The sequence below is a fragment of the Nyctereutes procyonoides genome, unplaced genomic scaffold (assembly GCF_905146905.1).
Source record: "Nyctereutes procyonoides isolate TBG_1078 unplaced genomic scaffold, NYPRO_anot_genome, whole genome shotgun sequence".
Taxonomy (NCBI): Eukaryota; Metazoa; Chordata; class Mammalia; order Carnivora; family Canidae; genus Nyctereutes; species Nyctereutes procyonoides.
In genome coordinates, this window is record NW_026575125.1 from 32,294,161 (window position 1) to 32,321,949 (window position 27,789).

Genomic DNA, 27,789 nt, shown 5'->3' on the forward strand with positions numbered 1-27,789 from the left:
TCTGATTATTATTGTATAGAAATGCCACTGACTTCTGGACATTGATTTTGTATCCTGCCACACTGCCAAATTGCTATATGAGTTCTAGGAATCTTGGGGTGGAGTCTTTTGGGTTTTCTATGTAGAGTATCATGTCATCGGCAAAGAGGGAGAGTTTGACTTCTTCTTTGCCAATTTGAATGCCTTTAATGTCTTTTTGTTGTCTGGTTGCTGAGGCTAGGACTTCTAGTACTATGTTGAATAGCAGTGGTGAGAGTAGACATCCCTGTCTTGTTCCTGATCTTAGGGGAAAGGCTCCCAGTGCTTCCCCATTGAAAATGATATTAGCTGTGGGTTTTTTGTAGATGGCTTTTAAGATGTTCCCTCTATCCCTACACTCTGAAGAGTTTTGATCAGGAATGGATGCTGTATTTTGTCAAATGCTTTCTCTGCATCTATTGAGAGGATCATATGGTTCTTGGTTTTTCTCTTGCTGATATGATGAATCACATTGATTGTTTTACGAGTGTTGAACCAGCCTTGTGTCCCGGGGATAAATCCTACTTCGTCATGGTGAATAATTTTCTTAATGTACTGTTGTATCCTATTGGCTAGTATCTTGTTGAGAACTTTTGCAACCATGTTCATCAGGGATATCGATCTATAATTCTCCTTTTTGGTGGGATCTTTGTCTGGTTTTGGAATTAAGGTGATGCTGGCCTCATAGAATGAATTTCGAAGTACTCCATCTCTTTCTATCTTTCCAAACAGCTTCAGTAGAATAGGTATGGTTTCTTCTTTAAATATTTGATAGAATTCCCCAGGGCAGCCATCTGGCCCTGGACTTTTGTGTCTTGGGAGGTTTTTGATGACTGCTTCAATTTCCTCCCTGGTTATTGGCCTGTTCAGGTTTTCTATTTTTCCTGATCCAGTTTTGGTAATTTGTGGCTTTCCAGAAATGCGTCCATTTCTTCTAGATTGCCTAATTTATTGTCGTATAGCTGTTCATAATGTGTTTTTAAAATCGTTTGTATTTCCTTGGTGTTGGTAGTGATCTCTCCTTTCTCACTTATGATTTTATTAATTTGAGTCTTCTCTCTCTTCTTTTTAATAAGGCTGGCTAATGGTTTATCTATCTTATTCATTCTTTCAAAGAATCAACTCCTGATTTTGTTGACCTATTCCACACTTCTTCTTGTCTCGATTTCGTTGATTTCTGCTCGAATCTTTATTAACTCTTCTTCTGCTGGGTGTAGGCTCTATTTGCTGTTTTTTCTCTAGCTCCTTTATGTGTAAGGTTAGCTTTTGTATTTGAGTTCTTTCCAGTTTTTCTATGGATGCTTGTATTGCGATGTATTTCCCCCTTCAGGACTGCTTTTGCTGTATCTTCATTCTCATTAGTTTCCATGAATCTTTTTAATTCTTCCTTAATTCCCTGGTTGACCCTTTCATCTTTTAGCAAGATGGTCCTTAACCTCCATGTGATTGAAGTCCTTCCAAACTTCTTGTTGTGATTTAGTTCTAATTTCAAGGCATTATGGTCTGAGAATATGCAGGGGACGATCCCAATCTTTTGGTATCAGTTAAGAACTGACTTGTGACCCAGTATCTATCTGGTCTATTCTGGAGAAAGTTGCATGTGCACTTGAGAAGAATGTGTATTCAGTTGAGTTTGGATGTAAAGTTCTGTAGATATCTGTGAAATCCATCTGGTCCAGTGTATCATTTAAAGCTCTCATTTCTTTGGAGATGTTGTGTTTAGAAGACCTATCGAGTGTAGAAACTGCTAGATTGAAGTCACCAAGTATAAGTGTATTATTATCTAAGTATGTCTTAATTTTGGTTATTAATTGATGTATTTGGCCGCTCTCACATTCGGGGTATAAATATTGAGGATTGTTAAGTCCTCTTGTTGGATAGATCCTTTAAGTATGATATAGTGTCCCTCTTCATCTCTCACCACAGTCTTAGGGGTAAATTTTAGTTTATCTGATATAAGGATGGCTACTCCTGCTTTCTTTTGAGGACCATTTGAATGGTAAATGGTTCTCCAACCTTTTATTTTCAGGCTTTTGGTGTCCTTATGTGTAAAATGAGTCTCTTGTAGACAGCAAATAGATGGGTCCTGCTTTTTTATCCAGTCTGACACCCTGCGCCTTTTGATGGGGTCATTAAGCTCGTTCACATTCAGAGTTACTATTGAAAGATAGGAGTTTAGTGTCATCATGATATCTATTCAGTCTCTGTTTTTGTGGTTTGTTCCATTGGACTTCTCCTTAAAGGGAAATTTTGAGAGTCCCCTTAAAATTTCTTGCAGAGCTGGTTTGGAGGTCACATATTCTTTCAGTTCCTGCCTGTCTTGGAAGCTCTTTATCTCTCCTTCCATTTTGAATGAGAGCCTTGCTGGATAAAGTATTCTTGGTTGCATGTTCTTCTCATTTAGGACCCTGAATATATCCTTTCAGCCCTTTCTGGCCTGCCAGGTCTCTGTGGAGAGGTCTGCTGTTACCCTAATACTCCTCCCCATAAAAGTCAGGGATTTCTTGTCTCTTGCTGCTTTAAGGATCTTCTCTATCTTTGGAACTTGCAAGCTTCACTATTAGATGTCGAGGTGTTGAGCGGTTTTTATTGATGTTAGGGGGGGATCTATTTCCTGGATCTGAATGTCTGTTTCCCTTCCCAGATTAGGTAAGTTTTCAGCTATGATTTGTTCAAATACATATTCTGGCCCTCTGGCCCTTTCGGCGCCCTCGGGAACCCCAATTAAACGTAGGTTTGTCTTCCTCAGGCTGTCGTTTATTTCCCTTAATCTATCCTCATGGTCTTTTGTTTGTCTGTTTTCCTCAGTTTCCCTCTTTGCCATCAACTTGTCTTCTATGTCACTCACTCGTTCTTCCACCTCGTTAACCCTCGTCGTTAGGACTTCTAGTTTGGATTGCACCTCATTCAATTGATTTTTAATTTCTGCCTGATTGGATCTAAATTCTGCAGTCATGAAGTCTCTTGAGTCCTTTATGCTTTTTTCTAGAGCCACCAGTAGCTGTATAATAGTGCTTCTGAATTGGTTTTCTGACATTGAATTGTAATCCAGATTTTGTAACTCTGTTGGAGAGAGGACTGTTTCTGATTCTTTCTTTTGAGGTGAGGTTTTCCTTCTAGTCATTTTGCTCAGTGCAGAGTGGCCAAAAACAAGTTGTATTGGGAAAAGGAGAAAAAGAGAGGAGAGAAAAAAGGGAAGAAAAGAGAAAAAGAAAAAAGAAAGAAAGGAAGGAAGAAAAAAAGGAAAAAGAGAAGAGAAAGAAAAAGAAAGGGAAAAAAGGGTGGGGGAAGCAAACAAATCAAAAAGAAAAAAAAAAAACCACAGGGGAGTATCCTCTGATTCTGTATACTGTAAGTCCCTTGAGTTCCCCTGGAACTTTCCAGTGCTGCTTGGTCAATAATTTGTTTTTCCCATCTGTCTAGCTGGCCTTCTCTGGGAAGGGGCTGCTTTGCTGATTTTCAGGTATTAGCACTTGGGGTAGCTGCTCTGCCCCCTGCCTGGTTTAGGGCTCAGTGAGTAATGTTTATCCTGTTTATCCGGTGAGGCCACTGTGAGGCTCAGTGGGGGCTGTTTACCCTGTGAGGCCCCAGGAGGAGCAACCACAGTGGCGGCGGCCAGCTCTGGAGCCCTGCATTCAGCTCCCGCAGTAACTCCGGAGCTCTCAGTCTGCAGGCCCGTGGATGCTTCAGGGCGGGGCCACTGATCTGCTCAGCTCGGGGTAGGAGCGTCCTTTCTACCCTGTGCCCTCCTGGCCTCTGCCTGTCCGGGCGGGGGTGGGGGGTGGCTGGATCCTGGGCTGACGTGTCCCCTGCGCCCTGCGCTCTGTGCTCCCGGGCCTGCACTGTTGGAATCGCGCTCCCGGGGCCGTGCAGCCCCCTCTCCGTGGAGCCGCCGGAGCCCCATCTGAGCTGCTCCCGGGTCAAGAAGTGTGCACTCGCTGCAGCCCTTTAGGGAGCTCGGCCGTGGGGTGTGGCGCACTCTCCCCAGGGCGCAGGTGTCTGTTAGTGTCCCAGGGAGCCTGAGGGCATCCCCGCCCTCCTGGGGTCCTGCTCTAACTCCCTGCAGGGCGCCTTTCCTCCCGGGAAGATTGGTGAAGCTCCTGCTTCTCTGGGAAGGGGTTTTCCTGTCCTGGGGGCACTCGCCCTGGCCTTAGCCCGGCTCCTCGCGGGGCCCCTCCCCCTTGGAGGCCTTTTGTGTCTTTATTCCCCCCCCCCCCCCCCCCCCCCCCCCCCGTCTTCCTACCTTGATAGAAGCGCGAACTCTTCTCACTGTAGCATTCCGGCTGTTCTCTCTTTAAATCTCAGGCCGAATTCGTAGATTTTCAGGATAATTTGAAGGTTATCTAGGTAAGTTGGTGGGGACAGGTGACTTGGGGACCCTACTCTTCAGGCATCTTGCCCCTCCTCCCTCTTCTTTTTAAAAAAAATTTTCTGGTCTCCATTTCATGTATTTCTCATGTGATTTTTTTAAATAGTTCCTTCCTTGTGCTAACTTTGGGCTTAGTTTGTCCTTTTTCTAGTTCCTTGACATGTAAAGTTAAGTTGTTTAAGATCTTTTTATCTTGATCTTTCTTTTTTCTTGTAGACATTCATCAATATATACTTCCCTCTTACAACTGCTTTTCCTGCATCTCATTTTTTTTGTATGTTGTGTTTCCCTTTTTTGTTTAATTCAAGATATTATTCTGATCCCCTTTTGAATTCTTTGACCCACTGGTTGCTCAGGAGTGTGTTTTGTTGTTTTTAAGTTTTTATTTTTAAGTAACCCCCAATGTGGGGCTTGAACTTACGACCCTGCGATTAAGACTTGAACACTCAGTGTGTGTGCCAGCCAGGCACCCCTATACTAAGTCTCTTATATAGGCAGCATTATCATTGGACCTTGTTTTTTGTTTTGTTTCATTTTTATCCACTTAGCCATTCTGTCTTTTGATTGGAGAATTTAATCCTTTTAAATTTAAAATACCTATTGCTAGGTAAGGACTTCTATTGACATCTTGTTCATTGTTTTCTGTTTTTTTCTCTTGATATCTTCCTTTGTGACTTGAGGACTATTTGTAGTGGTATCCTTTGACTTTTACCATATTTTTTTTTTTTTTGTATCTAATACAGTCCTCCTCTGTCTTTGGGGTCAGTTACTGGAAGATTATTGTGATCCTTTGGTTGTGTCATGTTTCCTTGATTTTTTTCATGTTCCTTGAAGTTTTGCATTGTTTTGTTTTCATTTGAAGTACCAGTCTTCTTTTACAATCTTTACTAATTGCCTTCAGGAGAGAAATACTTGCCATTAGCCCTGGTAGTCATTCTGAGACTTTGTCAGACTTTGGATACAGGTGCTCTGCACTTCTTACTCCCTCTCGTGGCAGAATTCTTCAGCTTTCTCTTATGCCATCTCTCCATCCTTTAATGCATCAGGCCAGGTATTGACAGTCTCACTTTTGTTTTCCAAAGAGTAGTACTAAAGCTTAAGTTTGTGGTAACTAGCCATTTGCCAAGTCACTTTTGCCACTGCTGACATAAATGTGCTAATGAGGATGCATAGAAAACCACTGAAATCTGCAGGTCAGAGACCAGAAATTTGAGCTGTAGTGAGTTTTGGGAAGACAAAAGTGAGAGGAGTGCATGCAGGGAGCTGACCACAGTGTTGCAAAAGCGTATGGTGGAGGCATTCTGAGTGCTAGATGTAGGCATGGACCAGTTGAGGTCATCTGTGGGCAGGTTTCTTGATGAAGTGTAAGACACAGTTGGTGGATGCATATCCCCTTAATACCCTGAGAGTCTTAGCTGCTGGCTCTCCCAACCTGTTCCTGATTCCCAATCATGTAGCTGAAGATTGAGTACTTCTCTCCAGTGTCCCAGATTTGTATTTTGTACCAACAGTGTACAGAAGTTCTCTGGAAACCTGAACTTCTACAAAGGCTCTCTAATCTGTGGATGCTTGTGTAAATCATTGTTTTCCAAGGGCTCCTGAACTGTAGCCCCAAGTTGGACTGGAACCAGTTCACAGGCCACTATAGGGTCCATAGCTGGGAACAAAGTCTGTATGCCTTTACCCAATGCACAGGTGGTTGAGACTCCTGAGTCATTTGGCATATGGAGCTAGATCATTTCATAGAGCCCACAAAGGCACTTCTGTCTATGGATGGATGCCAAATGATGTTGGGGTGGGAGGATACAAAAGCAAGAGATGTCTTATTACACCATGATGCTGACATCACTCCTGCTAATACTTCTATTTAAGATTTTGCATCTTTCTACCTTAACATGTAGTTTTCTTTCCAGGTGTGTGAGTGTCATCTTTGTCCTGTTTTGCTATTATTTCTAGTCCTGTAAAATGAAAAAAAAATTCATTTGTATATTCTCTGGAATAGTTTTCATATTATAGTGTTTTTTTTGTTCTAAGAAGATTTAATGGAATTCACATTAAAATTATCTGGGTTTCCTCTCTTTTTAAAGAGATTCCTTTATTTCTGTAAAAAAATGGCATTGGGATTTTGATAGGGATAATATTGAATCTATAGGGGTTTTGGGTAGCACAGGTATTTTAAAAGTATTAAGTCTTCTATTCCATGAACATGATCTGTCTTTACATGTACTTGTTTCTTTAATTTTTTCAGCCAAGTTTTATATCACATTGATTATCATATGTTCAACTATCCTCATGCCCCAAGGATAAATCCCACTTGTTGAGGTTTGTTGCATCTATATACATCAGAAATACTGGCATGTAGCTTTCTTTTATCATACTGTTATTTTCTCACTTTGGAATCAAAATAATACTGCCCTCATAGAATGAGTCTTGGAAGGGTCCTCTCCAGTTTCTTGTAAGACTTTGAAAAGGATTGGTATTAACTCCTCTTAAAATTCGTCTAGAACCACAAAGGACCCCGATAGCCAAACAATCTTGAGAAAGAACAATACTGAGGCCTCACACTTCCTGAATTAAAAACATATTACAAATTTACAGTAATAAAAACAGCATGGTACTGGCATAAAGACAGACACATAGAGCTGATTAGAGTCCAGAAAATAAACCCACAGATACTCGCTCAAATGATCTTCAACAGGGTGCCAAAATACACAATGGAGAATGTGGATATCCACATGCATAAGAATGAAAATAGAATTCTGTATTACAGCAGACACAAAAATCAACTCAAAATGGATTAAGGAAGATTGGGCAGGAGACAAAGGGGATCACACTAGAGCTACTGATAAAATTATAACTAAAACTGATAGATCATAATGCACTTTGCCATTGAGATTCCCAAGCTTTGTTACACATTAGAATTACCACTGGACCAGTTACATCAGCTCTGGGGGCAGGACATAGGCATTCCAGGCAGGTAACTCAGTGTGAGCACTTTGTTCCTCCAAGTGGTAAGCAGCAGCAGCCTCACCTGAGAGCCTGTTACAAATGGAAAATCCCAAGCCACATCTCAGACCTACAGTATCAGAATCTACATTTTAATAAGACTCTAGATAATGAACATGCACCTTGATGTTTTTGAAGCACTGCTTTATCATCCTGCTTTTCGACTATGGCAATATATTGGGATAACCTGGGATGCTGGAAAATAATACTCATGCTCAGACTTAACTTATCCAGTTATATCCATATGAACATACTGGAAGAAACACTAAAAACTTACTACAACTTCAGCAACTGTCATTGAATTGGCAAATATTTTAAAAGACTAGAAAACCTTATCTAATTTCCATTGATGTTGGATATGTGCACACACTTTAATTTTTTTTAAATTCCAGTATACTTAACATACAATGTTATATTATTTTCAGGTGTATAATCAACAATTATATACATTACTCACTGTTCATCTCAATAAGTATACTCTTACTCCCCCTTTACCTATTTCACCCATCCAAACCCCTTCCTTCTGGTAACCATCTATTCTCTATAGTTAAGAGTCTAGTTCTTGGTCTCTTTTGTTGTTGTTCATTTGTTTCTTAAATTCCAAATATGAGTGAAGTCATATGGTATTTGTCTTTCTCTGATAACCTCTTTCACTTAGTATTATACTTTCTAGATCCATCCATGTTACAAATGACAAAATTTCATTCCATTTTTAAGAGATTCATTCATTCATTCATTCATTTTTGAGAGATAGAACAAGCTAAAGCACATGAGCAGGGGGGAAGGGCAGAAGGAGAGAGGGAGAAGGAGAGAAGCAGACTCCCCACTGAGCATGGAGCCCGATACGGGGCTTGATCTCATGTGACCCTGAGATTATGACCTGAGCTGAAATCAAGAATTGGACACTGAACTGACTGAGCCACTCAGGCACCCCAAGATTACATTCTCTTTTATGGCTGAGTAATATTATATATGTACCACATCTTTATCCATTCATCTATCAGTGAACACATGGGTTTTTTCCATATGCTGGCTATTGTAAATGATACTGCAGTAAAATAAGGGTGCATGTCTCTGAATTAATGTTTTTGGTTTTTTGGGTAAATACCCAATAGTGGAGTTACTGGATCATATGGTAATTCTATTTTTATTTCTGAAGACCCTCCATACTGTTTTCTACAGTGGCTGCAATAGTTTGCATTCCCAACAGTGCATGAGAGTTCCTGTTTCTGCACATCCTTGCCAACACTTGTATCTTATATTTTTAATTTTAGTCATATTGACAGGTGTGAGGTAATATTGTATTTTTTATTTACATTTCCATGGTAATTAGTGATGCACATCTTTTCATGTGTCTGCTGGCCATCTGGATATCTTCTTTGGAGAAATGTCTCTTCATGTCTTAATAGGATTATTTGGTTTTCTGGTGTTGAGTTGTAGGAATTCTTCATATATTTTGGATGCTCCTCCTTTATCGAATATGTCACTTGTGAATATCTTCTCCCATTCAGTAGGTTGTCTTTTAATTTTGTTGGTTGTTTCCTTTGCTGTGCAAAAGCTTTTTATTTTGATGTAGTCCCAGTAGTTTATTCTTAGTTTAATTTCCTGTGCCCTAGGAGACACATCTAGAAAGATGTTGTTATGGCTGATGTCAGAAAAATAATAGCCTATGCCCTCTTTTAGGACTTTTGTGAATTCAGATCTCACATCTAGGCCCTTAATACATTTTTAGTTCATTTTGCATATGGTGAAAGAAAGTGGTCAGTTTTCCTAGCACCATTTGTTGAAGAGCTGTCTTTTTCCCATTGCATACTCTTGCATCCTTTGTCGAAGATTACTTGACCATAACATAATGGGTTTATTTCTGGGCTTTGTATTCATTGATCTATGTATCTGTTGTCATGCCAGTACCATAATATTAAGATTACTAAAGCTATGTAATATAACTTCAAATCTGTAATTGTGATACCTCCAGTTTTGTTCTTCCTTTTTAAGATTATTTTGGCTATTTGGGGTCTTTTGTGGTTCCATACTAATTTTAGGATTGTTCTAGTTCTGTGAAAAATACTGTTGGCATTTTGATAGGGATTACATTACATCCGAACATTGCTTTTGGTAATGTGGACTTTTTAAGAATATTTGTTCTTTCAACCAATGAGCATGGAATGTCCTGTTTGTGTCATCTTCAATTTCTTTCATAAATATTTTATATTTTTCAGAGTACAAGTCTTTTTAAGTTTACCTCTAGGTATTTTATTTTTGGTGCAATTTAAGTGGGATTGTTTTTCTTAATTTCTCTTTCTGCTGTTTAATATTATTAATGTATAAAGATGCAATGGATTTCTGTACATTGGTTATTTTTGTATCCTGCAACCTTCGTGAATTCATTTGTCTGTTCTAGTAGTATTTTGGTGGAGTTTTTAGAGTTTTCTATATATAGTATGTCATCTGCAGATAGTGAAAGCTTTACTTCTTCCTTACCAATTTGGATGCATTCTATTCCTTTTTTCTTGTCTTCTTCCTGTGACTAGGACTTCCAGTACAGTGTTGAATAAAAGTGGTGAGAGTGGACATCCCTGTCATATTCCTGACCTTAGGGAAAAGTTCTCAGTTTTCCCTATTGAGGATGGTATTCACTGTGGGTTTTTCGTATATGGCTTTTATGAAATTGAGGTATGTTCCTTCTCTTCCTACACTGTAGAGAGTTATTATCAAGAAAAAGGATGCTGTATTTTTTCAAATGCTTTTTTCCCATCTGTTGAGAAGATCATATTGTTCTTGGCCTTTCTTTTATTAATGTGGTGTATCACATTGATTGATTTACAGATGTTGGAACCACCCTTACAGCCCAGGAATAAATCCCACTTGGTCGTGGTGAATAATCCTTTTAATGGACTGTTCGATCTTATTAGCTAGCATCTTCATAAGTATTTTTGTAGCCATGTTCATCAGGGATACTGTTCTGTAATTCTCCCTTTTAGTGGGGTCTTTGGTTTTCCGATCAAGGTAATGCTGCCCTCATAGAATGAGTTTGGAAGTTTACTTTCCCTCATAGAATGAGGTTAGAAGTTTTATCCATTTCTATTTTTTGAAACCGTTTCAGAACACGTATGAAGTCTTCTTCAAATATTTAGTAGAATTCCCCTGAGAGGCCATCCAACCCTGGACTCTGGTTTGCTGGAAGATTTTTGATTACTGATTCAATTTCTTTGCTGGTTTTGGGTCTGTTCAGGTTTTCTATTTCTTCCTGTTTGTTGTGGTAGTTTATATGTTTCTAGGAATGCATTCATTCATCCCAGATTGCATAATTTGGTGGCATACAGTTGCTCATAACATGTTCTTAAAATTGTTTGTATTTCATCAGTGTTGGTTGTGATCTCTTCTCTTTCATTCATGATTTTATTTATTTGGGTTTTTTCTTTTCTTTTTTGATAAGTCTCTTTAGGGGTTTATCAATTTTAATTCTTTCAAAGAACCGGCTCCTAGTTTCATTGATCTGTTCTGCTGAGGTTTTGTGTGTGTGTGTTTTTCTTTTATTTCTGCATCATTGATTTTTTCTTTAATCTTTTGTCTCTTCTGCTGGATTTAGGCTTCTTTTGCTGTTCATTTTCCAGCTGCTTTAGGTATAAGGTTGGGTTGTGTATTTGGGACTTTTCTTGTTTCTGAGTAAGGCCCATATTGCTATCCACTTCCCTCTTAGGACCACCTTTGCTGCATCCCAAAGGTTCTGAACTGTCGTGTTTTCATTTTCATTTGCTTCCATGTGTTTTTGAACTCTTCTTTAATTTCCTGGTTAACCCATTCATTCTTTAATAGGATCTTATTTAACCTCCATGTATTTGTGTTCCTTCCAAGTTTTCTCCTGTAATTCAAGTTTTAAAGCATTGTAGTCTGAAAATATGCATGGCATAATCTCAGTCTTTCTGCATATATTTTGTGGCACCCCAAAACAAGTATAATAGTGCTATCAAAGATCACTGATTACCAGAACAAATATAATAATGATGAAGTTTGAAATATTCTAAGAATTACCAAAATGTTAAAGACACACAATTGCTGTTGGGAAAATGTTACCGATAGTTTACTTGGTGCAGGGTTGCCACAAACCTTCAATTTGTAAAATCACAGTATCTATGAAGTATAATAAAGCAATATGCTTTACAACAAGGTATTGTCTGTACTTGTTCCGGAAAGGAAGAAGCCATGTGACTGCTGTGTATAAATGCTGCTGGGTCCTTTTCTTCAGCAATACAAACCTACTGAAAACATCACCCACTTCCAGACTTTAGTATGTATGTTTTACCCTGATTAATCAGATTTTAAGACAGGTTTATCTCTCTTCCTGCCAATTATGAGTAGAGTTCTTTGGGTCTTGAGTCACCATCTGAGTGACTTGAATAGAATTTGTTCACAACAGAAAAGCACACATTTTATAAGAGAACAAATACTGCTTGATAGAATCTTGTACATATTGAATTTTGATCTGAAACCTACCTGTGATGAAACATTTACCTTGGGGCTCCTCCCTCTGAAATGGTTCAGACCTCTCTGGCAGCTTCAGATTACTTTCATTATTTATATAATTGTAACCTTATCTAAAACTACTGAGACCCTTTAATGATTATTTCCTCTAAAAGCACTACTTTACCAAGTCTTGAAATCATATGCTTTTTCTGAAATCTTTTGGCTGCTTTCAGTTAGATAAAAGGACTACTTAAATAGTTTACAGAGATCTAAGCTTGGAGGTTTTTTTTTGTTTGTTTGTTTGTTTGAATAACAATTATTAGTCTTATTTCATGTGAATTTTCTTCTGATTCACTAAGTACGAAATAAGTCTAGTTCCCAAATAAAAAGTGTTAATTACCTTTTGATTCAGATGTTACTCTGTAAAATGAGCCCACCTGCTTTTGACTACACATTTAATATGATGGAAAGAGTGAATTTTCTAGGAAAATGGCCACGCAGATTCAAAATATCTTATAGATGAAGGCAGATTGCTTTTTGGCTTCCTCTGATGCCTGGCCTGTTCTGTTCAAGTCCCAGTTTCAACATTTATGTTTTTAAATGACCTTGGTTTTATTATTTTTTAAAGAGGATTTTATTTATTCATTAATTCATTCATTTATGAGAGCACACCAGGAAGGGGAGGGGCAGAGGGAGAATCTCATCAAGAGTTGGATGCTTAAGTGAGCCACCCAGGCACCCCACCTTGGGCTTATTATTAGGTAACCTCTCTGTGCCTTCATTTTCTCATCTTCAAGTGGGGATAATAATTATGCCTTTATTATTGGGTGTCATTGATTGAGTTACTATACATAAAGTAAAAATCTGATTTTATACGGGCACCTGGACAGTTCAGTTGGTTAAGCATCAGACTCTTAATCTCAATCAGGTCGTGATCTCAGAATTGTGAGATTGAGGCCTGGGTTGGTCTCTATGCTGGGTGTGGAGCCTGCTTAAGATTCTCTCTCTGGGCAGCCCTGGTACTCAGCAGTTTAGCGCCACCTTCAGCCCAGGGCCTGATCCTGGAGACTGGGGATCAAATCCCACGTCCGGCTCCCTGCATGGAGTCTGCCTCTCCTTCTGCTTGTGTCTCTGCCTCTCTCTGTCTTCTCATGAATAAATAAATATTTTTTAAAAAAAGATTTTCTCTCTCCCTCTGCCCCTCCCTGCTCACACACCCTCTCTCAAAAAAAAAAATCTGATTTTATATTTTCATTTCTTAGACTGTAGATTATTTCCCAATATGCCAAATAAACCAGAAAAATTTAATTATACAAGCCAAGCATGAAAAAAAGGTCATTTTCATGTGCATTATTGATGCTTAATTATCTCAAAGTAATAGGACAATATAAAAAAAGCCACTTTTTATTGTATTTATCTAAGGCTAGCATTATATAATTATTTGAAATCACCATCTCCCCCATATAATATTCTTTACGAAAAGCAAATACATGTGATTTGAAAGATTAGCAGGAAATTGTCATCTGCAGATAAAATTGACTACAAATCAGATATTTGATAGGTCTGCATAAATCCATGATGACTAACTTAGAATAAAATTTTTCATTTAAGGATTCAGCTGTAAGGTGACAAATGTAAATGTAAAACATTTTTAAGCTATATAAAACAACTTTCAGAGTGATTATATCCTTTTTTAACCAGAAAGTTGGCCATCCTAAGTGACAATTTCATACAAAATGTTAATAGTGTATACATTTAGAAGTACATTTACATTTTTCTAAATGTCATTAGTTTGATTAAATTTTTATTAGTGAAACAAATGAATCACTTGATGATTTAAAGTTTTTGGTATTGTCCTACTTTTGGCTTATTTTAATATTGAACCTTGCATATTTTCATCTGTATATAGTATTTAGGAGATCGCACAATATTATAATGTGCAAATTTATCTTAGAATCACAGACTGTTGGAGTAATAATTTAGAAGATCTAGTTCAGAGGTGGAACATAGGTCATTTTTATGCCCTTTGTGGGAGGGGGGGCTCAGAACCCACTTCCTCCCATGGATACCACAAATTTACAAAAAAAAATATATTCCATATGTAACTATAAAGAACCTGAGAACTAGATGAACTGCACCTTCACAACGAAAGACAGAAAAGATGCATCAAGAAGGGGAGGTGAGGCAGACATATGGCCTCACTTGGGAACCCACCCCAGATGCAGTAACCCCACAATCAGAACACCCTCTGGAGTGAAGGTATTGTGCCACCCCTGAGGGCCAGCACTGGAGATATGACCCCCAAAACGTCAGTTTTGATAAAATGGTGATTAAGACCTGGAGAATCATAGAACTATGGGGAATGGTGATTCTGCTCTTAAATCCACTTACCCTGATAATCAGCATCAAAGCAACAGGTTGAAAAGTACCTAGACCATAAGTGAAGGAAGCTGAAGTGAAGTAAAGTGGCTGCAGGAGAAGCAGGAACCTGCAGGGACTTTGTGTGAGGATGTAAGTGCTGGCAGACATTATTTCTGCAATTTCATCCTAACTTGCTGATGATGGAGCTGACAGTCAACATATTTTGTACTTTTCCTTTAGCTTGCTAGCATTGGAGGCTGTGCTTTGCCCACCTCATGTGACAACCAAGCCAAAACTGGGACAGACAAATGTCTTCAACTCCACTCTCCCTGTGCAGTGGCTGAGCTGCAGCCAGGACTGGTGAATACCCCAAGTTCTGCAGCTGCAGCCCATATAAAGGATGCCCATAGAGTACCTGGCTGTGGTTGCCAGGGAAGACAGAACTTCTGGGCCACAGAATACAGTTCCTACATAAGGCCACTCCTTAATGGCTGAGGGAGACAGCCATTTTGCCTAATATATATAGACAAACACAGAGTCAGGAATGTGTCCAAACCAAAGAACAAGGCAAAACCCGAGAAAAAGGTCATAATAAAATGGAGATAAGCAACCTATATGCTAGAGTTCAAAATAACGGCCATAAAGATACAGAGCTTCAATGAAGAACGGATGTGCACAGCAAGCACTTCAATAATAGAAAATATAAGAAAGGACTAAATAAGTGAGGATACCTTAAGGGATCTCTGAAACACCATCAAGTGGAAGAACATTTGCATTATAGGCGTTCCAGAAGAAGAAGAGAGCAAAACCTAATCTAGAGAAGGAAACGGACATCTACATGCAGAAAGTCCAGAAAGTTCCACATAACATGAACCATAGAGAAACACACCATGACACATAATAATTAAAACGGCAAAGGTTAAGGATAAAGAAAGAATCTCAAAAGGAGCAACAGAAAAAGCAACATATTATATACAAGGAAAACCCCCATAAGGCTATGAGATTTTTCAGCAGAAACTTCAGAGGCCAGAAGGGAAAGGCACGACATATTCCAGCTGCTGAAAGGAAAAAAAAAAAAAAGTGCCAAGAATTCTCTACGCAGCAATGTTATTAATCAGAATTGAAGGAGAGCTTAAACGAGTTTTTCAGATAAGCAAAAGCTAAAGGAGTTTGTCACTACTAAACCAGCCTTACAAGAAATTTTAAAGGGACTACTCTAAGCTAAAAAGTAAAGGAACTAATAATAATAAAATACACAAAAGTAAAAATATCACTTGGAAAGGTAAAGACGAAACGTAGTATGTCAACTACTTGTATGAAGAATAGAAGACAAAAGTACAGTTTATTAAAAATACAGCAATTAAGGGATACATAAAATTAAAGTTTATCATCATAGCTATAAAGCTTTGGAATGTGTTCAAAATTAAAGAGACTGTTAGAACATCTTATATATTTATGTGAGCCTTATGGTAACTACAAAGAAAAAATGTACAGTAAATACACAAAAGAAAAAGAAATCTAAACATAACCCTAGAGAATACATTAAGCCACAAGGGAAAAGAGAAGGAAAGGAACAACAAAAAGCAGTAAGTACCTACCTATTAATCATTACTTTAAATGGACTAAATTCTTCAATCAAAACACAGAGTGGGATGCCTGGGTGGCTCAGTGGTTAAGTGCATCTGCCCTTGACTCAGGGCGTGATCCTGGAGTACCAGAATCAAGTCCCACATCGGGTTCCCTGCATGGAGACTGCTTCTCCCTCTGCCTATGTCTCTGCCTCTTTCTTTCTGTGTCTCTCATGAATAAATAAATAAAATCTTTTAAAAAGGTTGTCTGAATAAATAAAAAAAAAACAAGATCCTTCTATATGCTGGCTATAAGAAACTCACTTCAAACCTCTTGATCAGGAACAAGACAAGGATACCCACTGTCAACACTTTTTATTCAATATGGTATTGGAAGTCCTAGCCACACCAGTAAGACAAGAAATAAAAGGTATCTAAATTCGAATGCAGTAAAGCTTTCACTATTTGCAGTTGACATATACTATATATAGAAAATCTTAAAAACTCCACCAAAAACTTACTAGAATAAATGAATTCAGTAAAGTTGCAGGATACAAAATTAATATACAGAAGTCTGTTGGATTTCTATACACTAAGAACAAAGTAGCAGAAAGAGTAAATTAAGAAAACAATCCCATTATAACTGCATCAAAAATAATAAAATACCTATGGATAAATTTAATCCAGGTAGTAAAAGACCTATACTCTGAAAACTTTAAGACACTGAAAGAAATTGAAGACAACATAAATAAATGGAAAGCTATACTATGCTCATGAAGTGGAAGAATATTGTTAAAAGGTCTATACAAGCCACAGCAAAATGCCAATGGCATTTTTCATGAAACTAGGACAAATAATCCTCTAAAATTTGTACGGAACCATAAAAGACCCCAAATAGCCAAAGCAATCTTAAGAAAGAAGAACAAATCTGGAGTATCATGATCTCTTATTTCAAACTATACTATAAAGCTATAGTAATCAAAACAGTATGGTATTGCCACAAAGACATATAGATCAACAGAATAGATAGCCTAGAAATAAACCCATGCTTACATGGTCAATTAACCTATGACAAAGAAGGCAAGATCATACAATGGCAAAAAGACAGTCTCTTTAATAACTAGTGTTGTGGACATTGGACAGGTACATGCAAAAGAAAGAAACTAGACCACATTCTTATACCATATGCAAAAATCAACTCAAAGTGGATTAAAGAATGCAATGTAGGGTATCTGGGTGGCTCAGTCTGTTGGGTGTCTAACTTTGGATCACGGCTCAGGCCTTGATGTCAAGGTTCTGGGTTTGGGCCCTGTGTTGGGGTCCACACTGAGCATGGAGCTTATTGGATAAGAAGAAAGAAGGAAGAAGGAAGAAGAAAGAAGGAAGAAGGAAGAAGGAAGAAGGAAGAAGGAAGAAGGAAGAAGGAAGAAGAAGAAGAAGAAGAAGAAGAAGAAGAAGAAGAAGAAGAAGAAGAAGAAAGAAGAAAGAAGAAGGGCTCCTGGGTGGCTTAGTGGTTGAACATCTGCCTGTTCTGGGTTCTGGGTTTGGGCCCTGTGTTGGGGTCCACACTGAGCATGGAGCTTATTGGATAAGAAGAAGAAAGAGAAGAAAGAAGAAAGAAGAAGAAAGAAAAAGAAGAAAGAAGAAAAAAGGGCTCCTGGGTGGCTTAGTGGTTGAACATCTGCCTGTGGCTCAGGTCATGATCCCAGGGTCCTAGGATCAAGTCCCACATTAGGCTCCCCACAGGGAGCCTGCTTCTCCCTCTGCCTATGTCTCTGCCTCTCTCTGTGGCCCTCATAAATAAATAAAATCTTAAAAAAAAAAGTAAGACCTGAAACCATAAAACTACAAGAAAACATAAATAGTAAGCTCTAAGATGTCAGTCTTAGCAATTTTTTCTGGTGGGGGTGGAGGTGGAATATGTCTCCTCTGGCAAGGGCAACAAAAGCAAAAATAAATAAATGGGACTACATCAAGCTAAAAAGCTTTCCCACAGCAAAGGAAACCATTAACAAAAGAAAAACGCAACCTACTGAATGGGAGAAGATACTTGGAAATAATATGTCTGTTAAGGGATTGATATCTAAAATATATAAAGAACTCATACAATTTAGTAATGGCAAAGAAAAACCAACCCAATTAAAAAATGGGCTCATGACCTGGATAAACATTTTTCCAAAGATGATCTACAGATGGCCAACAAACACATGAAAAGATGTTCAACAACATTCATCATCAGGGAAATGCAAATCAAAACTACAAATGAGATACCACTTCACACCTGCCAGAATGGCTAGTCTCAAAAAGATAAGAGATAACAAGTATTGGTGAGAATGTGTGAAAAAGGAACCCTTGTGTGCTTTTGGTGGGGATGTAATTTGATGCAGCTACTATGGAAACCAATATGGAAGTTTCTCAAAAAATTACAAATAGAACTACCATATGATCCAACAATTCCACTTCTGGGTATTTATCTGAAGAAAATGAGAATACTAATTCAAAAACATATATGGATCTCTGTGTTCATTGCAACATTATTTATAGTAGCCAGGATATGAAAGCACCATAAGTGCCCATCCATAGATGAATGGATAAAGATATACACACACACACACACACACACACACACACAAACGATACATACAATGGACTTTTACCCATATAAAAGAATGAAATCTTGCATTTGTGACAACATGGATGGACCTAGATGATACTATGCTAAGTCAAACAGAGAATGACAAATACCATAAGATTCACTTACATGTGGAATCAAGGAAAGAAAAAACAAAACAAACATTCACAGAACAAACTGGTGGTTGCCAGAGGGGAATGGGATGAATAGAATACGTGAAAGGGATTAATAGATACAACTTCCAGTTATAAAGTAAATCATGGGGATGTAGTGTACAGTAGAGGGAATATAGTCAATAATAACTTGGGATGCCTGGGTGGTTCAGCAGTTGAGCATCTGCCTTTTGCTCAGGGCATGATCCCGGGGTCTGGGACTGAGTCCCCTATCAGGTTCCTTGCTGGGAGCCTGCTTCTCCCTCTGCCTGCCCGCCCCCCCCCCTCATGAATAAATAAAGTCTTTTAAAAAAATAATAACTTTGTATGGTGACAGATGGTACCTAGACCTATTTGATCATTTTGTAAGATATAAAAATAATTACACCTGATACACCTGAAGCTAACACAATGTATGTCAATTATAATCTAATAAAAAGAGTAATAGAAATCAAAAGGCCTCAGCCAAGTAAAAAGAAGTCAGGGATAAAAATAAAATCTCACAAATAAGAAACAATAAAGTCCAGGAACAAGTATGGGATTTCTTACCTGCATATTAGAAGCTGCAGTACCATGGAATACTACCTAGACCTCTGAGGGGAAAAAGAAAAAAAAAAAATCTACACCCTAAGAGTCTGAAATATCATTATGATAACATTTATCAGCCAGGGTGAAGGAAAATTATTCATAGAGCTGAAAAAATTTAGAGACTATTTCCCATGTGTATCCTCTATGGAAAATTCTTCAAAAAGGACCATTCAACTGCAAAATAAATCAGAACAGCAACTTCAAAATCAGGGAAGATGAAGAGAACAAATAGTAATGAGCAATGGTTCAAGCAATGTATATATAATTAAGTCTGAATGGATAATGATATAGTGACTAGGAATTGCTAACGTAAATGCTAAATATTCTTTCTTGAAAAAAAAAGCCAGTGTGACTAATAAAATATGACTATAAAACAACCACCTTTAGTGCCCAGAGTCTTTAACCATATTCATAGATTTATGTTAATGCCATGCTATCATGGGATATCTGGCATTACAATCCCTAGTCCAACTCCCTCTATTTGCCCATTTGGATAATGACCTGGTTCCCTTCCTTGATGCCAGATATTTACTGTCAGTGACGTGTAGTGCCTGCAAATAAATAGGATTGTGAGAAAAGCACTTACTGTTTAGGTATAAACATTGAAAAAAGAATCAGTAGCATTGGGATTGGAGGTGGTCTTTGTGCCAAGGTATGAGATAGATTAATCAGTGAATTTGAGGCAGTGACTTACATTATACAAAAATTATAATAACTATTATTTGAGTGTTTATATGCTAAGGACTTAGACATGTTATATATGTTATTTCATATAATGCTCAGGCAGCCAATACAGACAGATCAGTATTATCCTGTATTTCAGGTGAGGAAGCTAAAACTCAAAAGTAACTTGTCCAGGTCCCATAACTAGTAATTGGGTCAGGTAACCTTTTTATGTTTTCAGTATTTCCCCCCATACCAATATTAAAAGACTTGAACTACTGGGTCTTATATCTTCTGGGATTCTATGTTTGGTAATAACCTAATACAATTTCTTTACTAGCCTGAGCTTCCTAATAGGGACATAGTGTAATTATGACATTCAGTGAACATCTGTGTACTAAACTTTGGGGGTGGAGTGTTTGACTACCGAAAGTCTACAACAGCCTAAAATAGCACATAACCAGTGATAATGATGGGGATCAGGGATAAGAAACTTCATAGTTGGATGTGGAAAATGATATTTGACATTTTTAAGGGAATATTATTTGGTTTAATTGGGAAACAGGAAATTGCTCATGCTTTGTTTTTCCAGTGTCATAGGTGAAAATATAAATAACTCCTGAAAGACTTGAAAGACTCCTGGAGTCCCACTGACCATTTTAGGGAGGATCCAGAGTAAATACCATAACATGATTTATTTGTAATTTCTTGTCATGGAAAATATAAGTAGTAAGTCATTTGAACCAACAAATCTGGTTTGAGGTTTTGGTTCATTATGTTAATAGTGCTCATTCGGTATTTCCTATCCTTCGATCATACTGATTTTTAATTTGTCTTTTATTTTCAGAAGGAGTTTTGGACCACCTACACAAAAGCACAACAAGGAGAGAGTAACAGAGGAAGTGACTGGTTTCAGTTTTACCTTACCTTTCCATTAATCTTTGGCCTTTTCATTATCCTTCTTGTCATTTTTCTAATTTGGAGATGCTTCCTCAGAAACAAAACTCGCAGACAGACAGTAACTGAAGGCCACATTCCTTTCCCACAGCACCTTAATATTATCACTCCACCTCCCCCACCAGACGAAGTGTTTGATAGCAGTGGATTGTCACCAGGCTTTCTGGAATATGTAGTTGGGCGCTCAGATTCCGTCTCCACTCGCCTATCCAACTGTGATCCCCCACCTACCTATGAGGAAGCCACTGGCCAGGCGAACCTCCAGAGGAGTGAAACAGAACCTCATTTAGACCCACCCCCAGAGTATGAGGACATCATCAATTCCAACTCAGCCAGTGCCATTGCTATGGTGCCTGTGGTCACCACTATCAAATGAAATTGCAACCTTTTTACTATAATCATTTTTAAAATACTAATGAAAGAACTTTCTAGCACTTTACCACTACATAAATGTGCATTGACTTATTTTATTGGACTCTGACAGCATACCACTTCACATTTTCTGATTTGATTTTCATTAGTTTTATTTCCTACTATAAAATCATTATCCATGCTCATTTTCTCTAATATATGAAGAGGGAAAAACTTATTAGTGGAGGTCTTCATGTGATGAGATATATGTATGTGTATAGATATGTATTTATATATGCATACATATGTGTGTGTACATCAGCCCAGTATATGTGCAAGTGTCTTAAAAAGCCATTAACTTCTGTTTAAATCACCTATAAAGAAAACATTACTCACCAAAATTGGGAGTAGGGGAGACACCAACAATTTGTATAATAGATAGCCAGCCACATGCTGTTGAATTTTGAAAGTAAGATGAACTTAGTATGTTTTCTAATTCCTACTGGCTTTTGTTAACATCGTTTTTCTTCAACTACCTTAGGAAAAAATGCATGTAGTCAATCTTGATTTTAGGAACATCTCAGAGAAATGGAAGGCACAATAAAAATTTGCTTATAGTGTATAGCAAAAATATCATTGGTCATCAGTGGCATTTGGCTAGTATTGGAGGAAGGATTTTGCTGTTTACTGCTTTCCCTGCCCCCCAATTAAATAGTGTTTGCTTAGTGCCTTTGAATGTCTGATGCTATTTGTATTAACATCTTGGTATAGAGGATTTTCTGGCAACAGAATAGTTTCTAATGTAGTTGTATGTATTAATGACAGGGAATAGATACAGATTTCTCCTTTGCTCATTTGTGACAATAATTTTCCTTTTTGTTGTTTTATCGCCTTTTACTCTGTTGTCTACTCCCTCTCCTACCACCACAGAATCTGTAAGAACCTAAGAATTTAGTTAAAATTCTTGAAATTTTCTTAGTTTTTGTATAGACTGAAGTCTTTGCCTCAAGATGATTAGGAGGCAATTTTCCATTAAATTAAGAACTGTGATTTTATATTGCTCTCCAGTTGGTGGAGGAAAACTGCAAAGTCTGTGTTGTGCCAGGTGCACAATAAATCTGTTATAGTTTCACATAGATCTCATTATTGTTGCTATTTCATTTTATATTTTCGTCAATTTTTTTTTAAGTGCAGGATTTTTACTTTTCCCTTGGAGTAGAGGGAACAGGCTATGAATGAACTGCCAACATAAACTGGCTCAGAAAAAAAAAAAAGAGTCATTTCATATAAAGTTCCATTATGTATGTACTGATGGAAAATTCATTATACTGGTCAAGGAAGTATCTATGCCACTCCCAAGCCTCCTTAGTGTTGGATAAAATGGTTAATGGAGGCAGAAGGAATATAGATTCCGGAAGTGTCAGCCATATCCTGCTGCCTCCATCTCCATCACCACAGACCCTTCCCCTAATCCTGCCCTGAACCCAAAGAAGTGCTGGGGAAAACCCTGAACTAGAAGTCAGATGACCTGAATTCTAATCCTGTTCTATAAAAAAGGTACTTGCCATGGTACCCCGAGAAAGCCCGGATCTGCACCTCCAATTCCTTAATTCTGAAACAGATCATGTAATTTGTCCTGCTCTTCTCCAGGGACTTTAAAAGTATCTAATAAGATGGTGTGTATGAAAGTAATTTGTAAGATGTGAAGAGCTATCTACGTGTGAGGTCATAGTATTGTTCTCATTGTGCTTAAGGGAGAATTTTCTCCCTCTTTCCCTAAAATGTATCAGAGCTTTCTTTCACATAGTGAGAAACATAGTAGGCTGCTCCATTAATGGCTAACCTGCTCCTGATCTGAGTATCTGGGCTATTAAACTCCTGTCACTCTCTGGTCTATACCACTGCTATGCCAATTTTTTTTTTAAAAGATTGCTATGCCAATTTAAGAGATGGCAGCCAGTTTAGTATAAACAGGATTAAGCAGATGTTGGAAAGGGAACTAAGATGTATGTGTTTAGTTAATAGATTTTGTAGCTTTCATGAACTAAAATGATTAAATCTTGACCTTGGTCTGAGTAGAAATGACAATATTATTTTGAATTTGGCTATGAACATGCATTGACTTTTGGCTACTAGTTACAGCTAAAAGTGGGAATGTTTGATACAGTGACGTGTGTGTATATATGGCTATTTTGGTTTATTTTTAAAGGAAAATTAAGGTTCCTTTTGTGTGGACCTTTTTTTTTTTTGTCATTAATATTAGGCGTTAGATTTAAAAAACCAGCAGTTTTTAAAGAGTGGCTGGCCCATGAACTCTTGGGAGTCCTTGAGAGCCTTTCAGGGCATCTATGAGATCAAAACTATTTTCATAATAATACAAAGGCATTAGTTTAAGTTGTCTTTTCACTCTGTGTCTCAAAAAGTAGTTGAAAATGTAAAATGATGCCATTTCCCACAAATCTTTTTTCCGTTTTTGGAAATACAGCTATTAAAAAATATTTATGCTAACATGTAATAGACTTTAATTTTTGAAGAAATACTTAAAATTTTTTCAGTTTTCTTTTCTTTTTATAAAGATTTTATTTTTATTTATTCATGAGAGACACACAGAGAGAGGCAGACACACAGGCAGAGGGAGAAGCAGGCTCCATGCAGGGAGCCCGATGTGGGACTCGATTCCAGGACTCCAGGATCACACCCTGGGCTGAAGGCAGCGCTAAACCGCTGAGCCACCCAGGCGTCCCTCAGTTATATTTTCTAATATGGCAAATACTGATGGATATAAACTACATAAACAAAAGCTCTTTGACATCCAGGTCTCTAATTTTAAAGAGTATGAAAGGGTCTGGAGACTAAATGTTTTAGAATTACAGGATTAGAAAAAGGAGCGAGCAGGATATTCTATTACTATGTATATATTCTTGCAACTTTATATTTTAAAGTCTTGATATTGGATTTAATGCTGCCTCTTAAGGATACCTGAATTATAGTGTAAAATAGATGTTGGTTCTTAAAGCAAAAGCCAAATGCTTAATCTAACCAATGGCTACAGCTTTTGGCCTGTTGGTCAAAGAAAACGGACCATTCTGTAGTGATAACTCAACACTAGCCACAGATCTCATGGCAGCATTTATGGGATAATGACAGGATAAACAAAATACCACTCTCTTCAAGAAACATTCTCTTAGGTTTGTTTTCTTTGATTTTGATATAGGTTTTACATTTTTCAAAACCCTTTTGCTACCCCATCTGGTTTTATAAACTAAGTTTCATAACATTTGGCATAAAGGGGCTTGTCTGGAGTAATACGTATTTTTTATGCTTTTGCATTTCTTACATGATTAATATTGCATTCACCTTTGGTCATTTTAATAAAGGTTTGTTTTTGCAGATATATGTAGTACCTTTCTTAAGCAGTAACTAAATTGAATCAACCAGATGATTTAAATGAGAGAATGGGCTTAATGGTCTTCCAGTGGAATGATTTCCAGACTTCCACATGCAGTGGTTGTGTCTGGAATCCTAGAACTGGTACTTTCTGCCTTACTGCTTCGAATATCACAGTGAATTATATCCATTTAAAGTGAATTAAAGGATTCCTTTTTTTTAATTTACCAGTACAAATACAAATACTGTATTTGATTGTTAATGATGACTTCAAGATTGATAATCTGATACAATAACTGTTGAAGTAGTTTTAACTTGGTTCTGTGTAAATAGCATGTATTTTATTATAATTCACATTTTTAAACACTTGGTTTACATTAAATTATGGTATTTAACTATTTTTATGTTTATACTTAAGCACATTCTTATGCTAGGTTTTTCTTATGTTTCTGTGTTTTTGGTATGCTAAATAAAGCTATTTTTAAACCCAAGAGATTTTTTTCTGCCATGTATTAATTATATTATGGTTGGGTAACAAACATGCTTTCTTTGTAAGTGTTAATTATGGTTTTTTTAACAAGGAAAAAATTGTTCCTTTTTTCTTATGAATTTAAGAAATTTTGCTCAGTAAAAAAAAAAAATTATCTGGTGAAAACTTCAGGCTGTTCTCAGTATAAAAAAGAATTTATTTACTAAACTTTTGAATGATGCCGGCATGATACAAAATGGGAACACTTATTTGGTAGCATCCTCTCTGCTATATTGTCGTTTGTCTAGTGTTGGGTATAGTATTGTCTGCAGATACCAAGGAGTGGGTTTTTCCCCCCTCCTTAACAGCTTGCATTTGACATTTTAGAAGATGAAAGCATAAGATGGAAACATTTATGACCACAGGGCATCTTCCTAAGCATAGTTACCAAGAAGACTAAAAAGTGATGTGACATGTCATTGACCAAGCAAATGTAAATATGACTTGATCTTTATGGCATAAAAATTAAAATGATTTCCTTATAATCTATCCTTAACATTGTTCCTTGACTATAGGTCTGAGTATCCATTTTGTTAACATAAATCCCAGAGAATTGTCTAAAACATCATAAAAGGGTAATTTTTAGAACTGTATAGCAATTTCTTCTTTTTTTTTTAAGTTTTTATTTATTTATTCATGAGATACATAGACAGGCAGAGACACAGGCAGAGGGAGAAGCAGGCTCCATACAGGGAGCCCCGTGTGGGACTTGATCCTGGGACTCCAGGATCATGCCCTGGGCTGAAGGTGGGTGCTAAACCGCTGAGCCACCCAGGGATCCCCTATATAGCAATTTCTAAAAATTCTATAACTTCTAGATTAATACATCCATAAAACCCAACACCTAGATCAAGATATTTCTAGTACCATGGAACACTCCCTCATATAACTCTCCCTAAAGATAGCACTATTCTCACATCGATCATAAGACATCAAGTTTTCAAATTGCATATTTGGCTGTAACCATAAGCCAAAAGACTTAAGAATTTAAAAAAGGAAAAGAGTTATTTCAGAAAACTTCAAGGTAGACGTTCTCAAGCTGCTCTTCCATCTCTTGGCTCTCCTTGAACCTACTCCTTCTAAGCCTTTTCTACATACATGAAGCTCTTTGAGGGAAAGAATTATGTTTAATCCTTTTAATTCCCTTCCCCCAAATACATCAAATACCTAAAAGTGAGGGCTTTTTTAAGCCTATGCATTGACCAAAATATCAGTAGTTTACTGTCTTAATGCTTATGTTTCTGCTGTAATTCTTATCACCTATCATTTCCTTAAACTTCATATAATATTTTGTTCTCAGGGATTTATTTTTTTTAGACTTCAAAATCCACTATAATCTGGTCCCACAGGCTTAGCTAACCTTATTTCCTTACATAGCTCAGGTAATAGATATTTATAAGGTACCTACTTTGTGTGAAACTAAGGTGATAAGAAAATAATGGTGCCTATAGACGTCATCCCTGGGGATTTTGCAATCAGGTTAAGTCCGGGATAAATTTATAAGCTAATTTAGTGTAACCCTAATTCCATTCCACCTCACAGATTCTTTTTGCCTAAAGTCCCATAGGTATTTATAATCAGGCATATTTATCATGCAGTCCTATATATCAGTCTATTTGTGGGAAGCTTGGAACCTCACCATCTGTGACCTTTCTTGTCAATCCCCCTTGCTTCAACATAGTTCAAGTCCGAAAACACTAGAACCTCATGAACATAGGCACTGGAATAGAACATCTATTGATGTTCAACTTCATAGCTCCTTTTCTTTACACACACACACACACACACACACACACACACACACACACATTCTCTCTCTCTCTCTCTCTCTCTCTCTCTCTCTCTCTCTCCAGAATCTCCTCCACTGACAGGCTGCTTAGGGTTCAAAAAGCTCTTTTTATTCCAGTTGTTCCTAATTCATAAGTCTATGGCACTGGCCACTAATATACACTATAAAAATGAAGTTTGAAGAAAAAGCCATGGGATGTTAATAGTTCTGATTCTTTATATCATTTCCACATCATCTTCTTGCTATATTTTCAATACTCAGTCCCTTTGCATTTGTGGTTAATGATGAAACCGTTTTAATATGTTAAAAAAATCATATCTAAAAATAAGCATATAGTTATGTCAATGAACACAGTATGGAGTAGGGAATTCCAAAAACATGTTCTTCCACAAAAGCAGTAAATAAACTGGCAAAAACTATCGCCATCAACCTCGTCAGAACTCTAGAAATCAATTACCATTTACAGCAACCAGGAAAGAGAAAAAAAAGCCTTTAACAGCCTGGCCGTATCCCCTGCTTCCCTTCTCAGTGGCATCTTGGAAGACAATAGCCCACATTCTATGTATAGGATCCTAGTACAAGAGGGAGGAAAATGGAGCTTTTTATCAGAGAACTGAGGTTGATTATTTAGTCCTGGATTTTGGCTTCCTGAAGTACCAGCTCTAAGACTTGCCTCTATTTTGTCTTACCCAAAACTCTCCCAAATTGGAGTCAACTACCTGGGGGTGGGGAGGGGGGGTTCAAAAACACTTAAAAGTAAATGCATTAGCTGCTACCACCTGGACAAGGGGTAACATTTGGGATAAACAAATGAAAACCTTGGGAAGAAAGGCTGGGGAATAAAGACAATAAGGACTACTTTCATATAGGAATCTAGATGACTAAACACACATAAACTGATCAGTGAATGCTCTAAAAAAAATCTGAGAGGTTCTAAACCCTCAACTTTGACCTT

The 27,789-nt window shown here is 37.5% G+C and overlaps 1 protein-coding gene across 2 annotated transcripts in view; it reads left to right on the forward strand.

The window, feature by feature from the left end:
* Positions 1 to 25,007, forward strand: part of PRRG1 (proline rich and Gla domain 1) — a 148,964-nt gene extending 123,957 nt beyond the window's left edge. For both annotated transcript variants that reach the window (XM_055338911.1, XM_055338912.1), the window contains exon 4: positions 20,669 to 25,007. In XM_055338911.1, coding sequence (XP_055194886.1) covers positions 20,669 to 21,154 — 486 coding nt within the window. In that variant the 3' untranslated portion in view covers positions 21,155 to 25,007. The remainder of the gene's footprint in view (positions 1 to 20,668) is intronic.
* The last annotated feature ends 2,782 nt before the right edge of the window (positions 25,008 to 27,789 follow it).